General features: G+C 42.5%; 1 protein-coding gene across 2 annotated transcripts in view; it reads right to left on the reverse strand.

Annotated features, from left to right (window-relative positions):
- Positions 1-10,000, reverse strand: part of LOC119593423 (adenylate cyclase type 2-like) — a 210,589-nt gene that overhangs the window by 172,961 nt on the left and 27,628 nt on the right. For both annotated transcript variants that reach the window (XM_037942357.1, XM_037942364.1), the window contains exon 4: positions 8,022-8,216. In XM_037942357.1, coding sequence (XP_037798285.1) covers positions 8,022-8,216 — 195 coding nt within the window. The remainder of the gene's footprint in view (positions 1-8,021; positions 8,217-10,000) is intronic.

Here is a 10,000-nt window from a genome sequence, read left to right on the forward strand (position 1 = left end):
ATCGTGCTCTCCGTCTCAGGGGGGGTCAGGTCAACTCGGTCTCATCTCCATCTCTCGTCTCCTGCTCATACTCGGTCTCCATCGGTCGATGGGCGTGCTCTCTCTAGTTCAGTCTGGGTCGGTCGCCCATCTCTCTGCTCTCCTTCTCTCCGTATCCCTCGTCTCTCGTCCCTTCTCCTCTCCGTCGCCCTATCTCTCCCTCTCGTGTCTCCTCTTCTCGCTCGTCTCGGCTCCGCCCATCATCTCTCTCTCTCTTTCCTTCTCTCCCTCTCGTCTCTGCTCTCTCTCCCCCCCTCTCTCTCTCCCCGCGCCTCTCTCTCAGTGTGCGCTCCTCCCTCTCGTGCTCTCTCTCTCTCTCTCTTCGCTCTCCCCCCCCCTCTCTCGTCTCTCCTCTCTCTCTCTCTCTCTCCTCCTCTCTCTCTCTCTCTCCTCCTCTCCTCTCTCTCTCTCCTCTCGCTCTGTCTCTCTCTCTCGCTCTCTTCTTTCCGCTCCTCTCTCTCTCCCTCTCTCTCTCTTTCTCTCCTCCCGTCTCTCTCTCCTCTCTCTCTGGGGGCTCTCCCTCTCCTCTCTCCCTCTCTTCTCATCCCTCTCGTCTCTCCCTCTCCTCTGCCCTCTCTCTCTCCCTCTCTGCTTCCTCTCTCTCTCCCCCCCTCTCTCTCTCTCTCTCTCACCTCTCTCTCTCTCTCTCTCCCTCTTCTCCCTCTCTCTCTGGGGTATTCTCTGTCTCTGTCTCTCTCCTGCTCCCCCCCTCTCGTCTCTGCTCCCTCTCTCTCTCCCTCTCTCTCTCTCCCTCTCGTCTACTCCCTCTCCCTCTCTCTCTCTATCTCATCTCTCTCTCTCTCCCTCTCCTCTCCATCTCTCTCTCTCTCTCTCCCCTTCTCGCCGCGTCCCTCTCGTCTCCCTCTCTCTCTCTCCTCGTCTCTCATCTCTCTCGCTCTATCCTCCCTCTCTCTCCCTCTCTCTCTTCTGTGTCTGTCTCTTCTCTCTCTCTCTCTCTATCTATTCTTTTTTGTCTCCTTTCTTTCTTTGCTATCTCTCTCTTTCCCTCATTTTCTTTTTCTGTCCCACCCTTTCCACCTTCTCTCTGCGTGGCTTTCTCCCACTCCTCCCCTCTCTCTTTCCCTTTTCTATTCCTTCCCTCTTCTCCTTCTCTGTCCCTCCTCCTCCTTTTATCTATCTTACTCCAGCCTTCTCTTTTTCGTACTTTCCCCTATTCACTTTACTTTCCCTCTTTCGCTATACCTCTCTCTTTTTCGCTCGCCCTCCCTTCTCCGTCTCCATCTCCTCGCTCTTCCCCTCTTTTCCTCTCTTGTGGCCGCCTTTTCCTCTCCCCTTCTCTCCCTCCCCTTCCCTCCTCTCTCCCCCCTCCCCTCCCCCTCTCCTCTTAGTCCTCTCCCCTTCTCTATACCCCCTCTTTGCCCCTCTTCCCCCCGCCCCCCCACACACACCTCTTAGTCCTTTCCCCTTCTCTCTACCCCCTCTTTGCCCCTCCCCCCCTCCACACACACATCTTAGTCCTCTCCCTTATTCCCTTAATGCTATCACTCCTCGCGGGAATTATTCATAAGGCAACGCAAAGGACGTGTGGAAAAGCTGGACGCAGTAAGCCGGTCATCAGTAGAGAGAGGGAAAAAATGTATGAGAAAGAGAGAGGGAGAGAGAGAGAGAGAGGAATAGAGAGAAGAGAGAGAGAGAGAGAGAGAGAGAAGAGAGGAGTAGAAGAGGAGAGAGAGAGAGAGAGAGAGAGAGAGAGAGAGAGAGAAAGAGAGCGAAGAAGAAAGAGAGAGAGAGAGAGAGAGAGAGGTAGAGAAGGAAAAAAAAAAAAAAAAAAAAAGGAGAGAGCGAGAGAGAGAGAGGAGAGAGAGAGAGAGGAGAGGGGGGGTAAAAGAGAAAGAGAGGGAGAAGAAGGAGATAGAGGAAGAGAGAGAGAAGGAGAAAGAGAACGAGAAAGAAAGCCGGTCATGAGTAGAAAGAGGGAAAAAAATTATGATGAAGAGAGAGAGACGAGGGAGGAGAAGAGAAGGAGAGGGGGAAGGAGAAAGAGGAAGAGAGGGAGAAGATGGGAAGGAGAGGGAGAGAGAAAGGGAGAAAGGAGGGAAAAGATGATGGAGGAAGATGATAGAACGGAGAAAAAGAAAGTCGGTCATCAGTAGAGAGGGGAGAAATGTATGAGAAAGAGGAGGAGGAGGAGGAGGAGGAGGAGGAGGAGGAGGGAGGAGGTAAACAAGAAGAGGAGATGAGAGGAGGAGAAGAAGAGGAGGAGGAAGAGCAAAAGAGTAGGGGGAGAGGAGGAAGTGATGAGGAGAGGGTAGGGAGGAGGAGGGAGGAGGAGGGGAGGAGGAGGAGGAGAAGGATGATGAAGAAGAAGTATGAGATTAAGAGGAGGAGAGATGGGAGGGGAGTAGCAGAGGAGGCTGGAGGTGGGGAGGGGCATGAAGAGTAGGAAGAGGATGAGCAGCAGCAGGCAGCCGCAGCAGCATCGCAGCCAGCCATCAGCAGCACAGCAGCAGCAGCAAGGATAGGAATGAGGCAAGGGAGGAAGTGCAAGGGGGGAGGAAAAAGGGGGGAGGAGGACGGAGGAGGGAAAGTGGGAGTGAATAAGGGAAGAGGAAGGGGATAGAGGGAACGGAGGATAGGAGGGAGGGGGAGGAGTATGAGTAGGAAAGGAGGAGTGAAAATGAATGAAGTAAGAGGAGGAGGAGGGATGAAGAGGTAGTTGAGAATGAGGAAGGAGGAGGAGGAGGAGGGTATTGATGGGGGGGTAGGAGGAGGGGAGAGAGGGAGGAAGATAGGGAGGGAATAGGAGGAGGAGGAGATGGATGAGAGGACAAAGAAGAAGAAGAGGAAGAAGAAGGGGTGGAGGTAAAAGAGAGAATGAGGAGAAGGATGTGAGGGAGAAGGCGATGAAGGAAGAGAAGGAAGGGAAGTGAACAGAACGAATAACAGAAAGAGGATAACGATGACGAAACGATGTGAAGAAGGAGGAGGAAGAGCAGACGCAAAAGAAGGAGGAGAGATGAAAAGAAAAGAACCAAAGGGAAGAGGAACGAAAAGTAGATATTAAGACAAAAGCATAATTAGTCTGAAATTATTAAATTTTCCAAGAAACCAAAAGTTTTTGAAGCTGAAATGCGCACACACGCACGCACACACACACACACACACATATATATATACATATACATATATATATATATATATATTATATATATTATATATATATGCATATATAAATATATATATATATATATATATATATATATATATATATATAGAGAGAGAGAGAGAGAGAGAGAGAGAGAGAGAGAGAGAAAGATAAACACATATATGCAGATATAAATATGCATCAGTGCATATATGTAAAGTATAATTTTCTCGAAATAAAGAAAAGTTCAAAATGAAGACCAGACAATCATTACAGAGGAGAAAATGACTATGCAATATTATGCTCTCATAATATGTCCATATTTATTCATAGAATTTTCCAGTGTGTTTATACGACGCATAATTCACATTATTTCGGGTGAAATGTTCATTAACAAAAAGCCTGGCTCTTGGGTCATGTTTAAGGTGCATGTTGTGTCCAGAATAGTGCATGGAGTAGTTAGGTCATGTCTGTAGGTATGAAAAAATAATATATCAAACACACACACACACACACACACACACACATTCACACACGCACACACACACACGTATATATTCATATAGTTCAGTATATTTCACGATGGTGATTCGGACGCAAAGCACGCAGCCTTGAAACATTTTGCTAGGCGCCACGTGGACATTTATCTTTTCATTTTGCCCTAAACTAGAGCTAATATCGACCCTAGGGCCTCCTGAAAAGGAACAGACCTATTTTTTTTTTCATCACGGCTATAGGAGTCCTTTTGCCATAGAATCAACACCTCGACTTGACAGTCAATGAGTTTGTGCACCAGAACACTACCGGCCAGGCACTGTTCCCAGCCTCATGATATTTACTGTGTTTCTGTGTCCTACTCCTTTAACATCGGTGAATAGTGAAAGCCATATAAGTAAGAATCACTGTAAGGTCAAACGAGAGACCTCTGACAGACATGACCCCTCTAAATAAAGCACTTCAACAAACTTGTTTAATGTCGAAACTTGACATATATATATATATATATATATATATATATATATATATATATATATATATATATACATATATATATATAGGCGAGGTAGTTAGCACTGCAATCAGTTTTACAGTGAGGAGCGTTCAGTTCCTTAAGTTAAGGTAACGATATATTTTTTTTTCTGACCGTTACATCCCACCTGAGTTCATATTCCATATCATTGTAGAGTTGAAATCGTTAAGGAGATATAATAAGGGTACATTATGCCTGAAAACAGAGATTCCATGTGACTGCGCAGTTAATATTGAGTGCTGTTAATTATCAATTAGTGACAGCATAGATATGAAAGTATAAGACTAAAACACACACACACACACACACACACACACACACACACACACACACACACACACACACACACACGATTTATGTACATTTATTATTTCCATGACTATCTGGAGATTGAGAAGGAAGGAGAAAGAGAGGGTAAGGGGAAATGGAGATTAAGAATCAAGGAGAAAGAGAGGAAAGGGGAAATGTAGAGGAAAAGGATTTAAAGAGAAAAAGGATGGGAAACGGAGGGGGGGGGGGTTAAAGAGTGAAAGGGAAAGGGAGGGGAAGGGGTGGAGGGAGGGGGAAGGGAGACAGGACTTAGAGAGAAAAGAAGATAGGAGACGAAGAGAAGGGGATAAGAGAGCGAAGGAAGGGAGAAGGATAAGAAATAAGAGAAAAGTGGGAAGGGGAAAATGTACTTAAAGTAGGAGGAGAGGCGTGAATCTAAGGAAGATTTGGGAGAGGGAGTGGCAGAGTGGGAAATAGAAAAGTTAAAAAAGAGAGGAATAGGGAAAGGGGAAGGAAAAAGAGAAAGAGAGAAGGCTGAGAGAGGAAGAGAAGAGACGAGAACTAACACACATTGTATTTTTGGTTTCGTCTCATTCCCACGGGTCCCGCCAGAATATATATAAAGTCACATAATCACGAAGAAAAAGGAGAAGAGACAAACAGACAGACGGAATGAAAAACGAACCCGAATAACAATTGCAAAGACTCGTAGACACAAGACCAAAATCCACCAATGTTTCACAATCACTGGCAACCGAGCGTTCTCCCTCTCTCCTTCTCATTCTAATACTAAGCAAATACGGGAATAAGAAGGATAAGGAGAAGCAAAGGCAAGGGTGTAATATTACCTGATTATAAATGACACATAATAAGTCCATCAGGAAACAGGACATGGTACTTAGAGCTCGGGGGATTCGAACTCCGCTCCGAACAATGATTCATTTTCAGTGAAGCCGTTTCCATTTGTTTCAGTGAATTATGAGAGAGAAGGAGAGAGAAAATGGGTTGTGTGTGTGTGTGTGTGTGTGTGTGTGTGTGTGTGTGTTGTGTGTGTGTGTGTGTGTGTGTGTGTGTGTGGGGGTTGGTGTGTGTTGTGCGTGTGCGCGCGCGCGCGCCAGCCAGCCAGCCAACCAACCAGCCAGCCAGCCAGCCAGCCAGCCAGCCAGCCAGCCAGCCAGCCAGCCAGCCAGCCAGCCAGCCAGCCAGCCAGCCAGCCAGCCAGCCAGCCAGCCAACCAGCCAGATACAGAGACATAAAAACAGAAAATATAAGCGAAGGAAATACACCGATTAGTCGAAAAAAAATCATAAGGCCACATAATAATGTTCTCTTGCCTTGGATGTAGAATAAACATTTTTATTTTGTTCTGATTATCATATATATAGAACGACTTAGCAAAGTGAGAAAGAAAATGGGACCTTGTTGCTCCTTACTTACGAAAGCTATTTCCATGTAAGATAGTGTAGGAAGAAGGAAAAGAGAGGAGGGAGGGGGGAGAGGGGAGAGAGAGAGAGAGAGAGAGAGAAAGGAGGAGAGACGGAGAGGAGGGATGAGAAGGTAGAGAGAGAGAGATGAGCCAGAGTATTGTGATTGAGGGGAGGAGAGAGAGTTGGAGTTGAGAAGAGAGAGATTTGGAGGAGAGAAAAGAGGGGGAGGGAGAGAGATGGGGAATTAAAAGAAGAAAGAGAATGAGTATCCATTGACGTATTACAGTGAGTGTTGTGGTAGTAGTGAGAGGAGGAATCTTTTCTCTTATTTTACACCCTCTGTCCTCTTTCTTCTCTTTTTCTCTCTCTATTCAATCTTCTCGTTTCTTTTTTTCTTTCCTCTTCTCTGTCCTTTCTTCCTCCCCTTTCCTTCTCTCTCTTTCTTTCTCTCCTTTTCTTTTTTTCTTTCTCTCTTCACTTATCTTTCTCTTTTCCTCTCCCCTTTCTTTCTCTCATGCCTCTCTCTTTCTTTCTTTTCTCTCTCATTTTTTCTTCTCTCTCTCTCTCTTTTCTTTTTTTCTCCCCTCTTTTTCCCTTTTCTCTCTCTCTCTCTCTCTTTCTTCTCTCTCCTCTCCTCTCTCTCTCTCTTTTCTTTCTTCTTTCTTTTTCTTTCTTTCTTTCTTCTTCTTTCTTCTTTTTTGTGTCTCTCTGTCTCTGTATCTGTCTCTGTCTCTCTCTTGTCTCTGTCTCTGTCTCTGTCTCTGTCTCTGTCTCTGTCTCTGTCTCTGTCTCTATCTCTATCTCTATCTCTATCTCTATCTCTATCTCTATCCCTCGCCCTCGCCCTCGCCCTCGCTCTCGCTCTCGCCTTCTCTTCTCTTCTCTTCTCTCTCTCTCTCTCTCTCTCTCTCTCTCTCTCTCTCTCTCTCTCTCTCCTCTCTCTTTTTCTCTCTTTTTCACTTTCACTTTCACTTTCACTTTAAATTTCACTTTCACTTTCACTCTCACTCTCACTCTCACTCTCACTCTCACTCTCAATCTCAATCTCAATCTCAATCTCAATCTCAATCTCAATCTCAATCTCAATCTCACTCTCACTCTCACTCTCACTCTCTCTCTCTCTCTCACTTTCTGTCTGTCTGTCTGTCTGTCTGTCTTTCTCTTTCTCTTTCTCTTTCTCGTTCTCGTTCTCTTTCTCTTTCTCTTTCTCTTTCTCTTTCTTTTCTCTCTTTCTCTTTCTTTCTCTTTCTCTTTCTCTTTCTCTCTCTCTCTCTCTCTCTAATCCTTCCTCCCACACTCTCTTCCTCTCAGCCCACAGAATCAACTTTCCATAATAAGTTGATCTTAATGATGCAAAGTTTTTTTTTGTGTGTTTTTTCTTTTGTTTTCCCCCAAAGTGTCTGTCTCTCCTTCGTCAGTGCAGAGGTTCATCTATTTGTCTATTTTCGGGTTATATTGTCTGCCTCTCTCGTTTGATTTTCAGGCAGAACTAGAGAAAGAGAGAGAAAGAGAAAGTGAGAGTGAGAGAGAAAGAGAGACGAGAGAGAGAGAGAGAGAGAGAAAAAGAGAGAGAGAGAGAGAGGGAGAGAGAGAGAGAGAGAGAGGAGAGAGAGAGTGAGGAGAGGAGAGAGAGAGAGAGAGAGAGAGAGAGAGAAGAGAGAGAGAGAGAGAGAGAGAGAAAAAAGGAGAGGGGAGACAGAGAGAAGACAGAGAGAGAGAGAGAGAGACACAGAGAGAGAGAGAGAGAGAGAGAGAATTTCACGATAAAAATATCTTACCTCCACCCAAAAAAAAAACGATAAAATAAGAACAAGAACAAAGGCCAAGAATAAGAATGAATTTAAGAATAAGAACAAAAACAAGAGTAAGAGTAGGAGTAAGAACAAGAATAAGAATAAGAAAAAGAACAAGAAGAAAAGCAAGAATAAGAACAAGAAGAAGAACAAGATCAAGAATAAAAAAAGAAAAAAAGAAAAAGAAAACAAGAACAATAGTAAGAACAAATACAAGAACAAGAGCACGAACGAGAACAAGAATAACAAGAACAGCAATAAGAACAACAACAATAAACTTAAAAAAAAAAGTAAAAAAAAAAAAAAAAAACGAAGAAAAACGAAGAAGAAAAACGAAACGGCATCTCGCAGCTCACCTCCTCGGCGATATAAGCGGGGATCACAGACTGGAGAAGCTGCTCCTGCCTGTCCCTCTCGCACTCGAGGTTCACCCTGAAGTCTATGAGCTCGTGGGATGAAGTCCTGGCGCTCTCGAGTGCCTGCGCGGCCTCCCACTCCAGCCACCAGCCCAGGGTGTTGGCAGCGAGCATCGTCAGCGCGTAGCCCACAGCCTGTTGGGCGGAGGGTGCAAGGGTGTGGGTTAATTGGGTCGGGAGCTGGTGCCAGGTATTTGTCTAAGGTGGAAGATGGTGGAAATGCGGAAGGGTGGAAGGGTGCCAGGTATTTGTCTAAGGTGGAAGATGGTGGAAATGCGGAAGGGTGGAAGGGTGCCAGGTATTTGTCTAAGGTGGAAGATGGTGGAAAGCGGAAGGGTGAAGGGTGCCAGGTATTTGTCTAAGTGGAAGATGGTGGTAGCGGAAGGATGGAAGGGTGCCAAGGGTATTGTTAAGGTGGAAGATGGTGGAAATGCGGAAGGGTGGAAGGGTGCCAGGTATTTGTCTAAGGTGGAAGATGGTGGTAATGCGGAAGGGTGGAAGGGTGCCAGGTATTTGTCTAAGGTGGAAGATGGTGGAAATGCGGAAGGGTGGAAGGGTGCCAGGTATTTGTCTAAGGTGGAAGATGGTGGAAATGCGGAAGGATGGAAGGGTGCCAGGTATTTGTCTAAGGTGGAAGATGGTGGAAATGCGGAAGGGTGGAAGGGTGCCAGGTATTTGTCTAAGGTGGAAGATGGTGGAAATGCGGAAGGGTGGAAGGGTGCCAGGTATTTGTCTAAGGTGGAAGATGGTGGAAATGCGGAGGAGTGGAAGGTGTCAGCTGATTTGCTGTTATTATTATTTTCTTCTATTTAGTATTTTTTGTAATTATCAGTATTATTATTGTAATCATTTCTATTTATTATCATCGCTACTGCCGCGATTATCATTATCATTATTATGATTGTTCTTATTCTTATTCGTATCACTCTAATTGTCATTGTTATTCATGTTATTATTGATACTACTAATAATAACAATATGAAAATATAATGAATATGAAGGAAACTGAATAATTTCATATTGCAACAGCTGTATTTCCTTGCACTGTGAAAATATTCAATCTCATTAATATCCTTTCTATTATTATTATTATATTATTAGCCATATTATTATATCATTATCGTTATTATTATTATTATTATTATTATTATTATTATTATTATTATTATTATTATCATTATTATTATTATTATTATTATTATTATTATTATCATTATCATTACAATTACAATAATTATTATTGTAACTGCAATCATTATCATCATTGTCACTATCAACAGAAATAATAATAATAATAATAATAATAATAATAATAATAATAATAATAATAATAATAATAATAATAATAATAATAATAATAATAATAATAATAATATTATTATTATTATTATTATCATTATTATTATTGTTATTATTATTATTATTATCATAATAATTATAATAATTATAATAATGTTCATAATTATTATCATTATCACTATCATTATCATTATCATTATTATTATCATTATTATTATTATTATCATCATTGTTATTATAATTTTCATTGTTATTATTACTATCATCATCATCATCATTATTATTGTTACTATTATTATTATCAGTGTTATCATTATCATAATCACAATTATCGTCATTAACTATTGCTTGATGATATTAGTAATAACACCACGTTGTTATTATAACTGTAATAATCCCTTATGATAATGAAAATGATAATGATAATGCTGACAATAATGATGATGATAAGAAAACGAAAATTACAACAATAGAATCAAAACAATAATGGTAATAAGATAATAATGATAACGATAATGATAGTAATAAAAACAACAGCAATAGCAATAATGATAATGAAGACAATAATGATCATAATTTATGACGTGATAATATTTATAATCATAACAATGCTAATGATG

The sequence above is a fragment of the Penaeus monodon genome, chromosome 3, assembly GCF_015228065.2.
Source record: "Penaeus monodon isolate SGIC_2016 chromosome 3, NSTDA_Pmon_1, whole genome shotgun sequence".
Taxonomy (NCBI): domain Eukaryota; kingdom Metazoa; phylum Arthropoda; class Malacostraca; order Decapoda; family Penaeidae; genus Penaeus; species Penaeus monodon.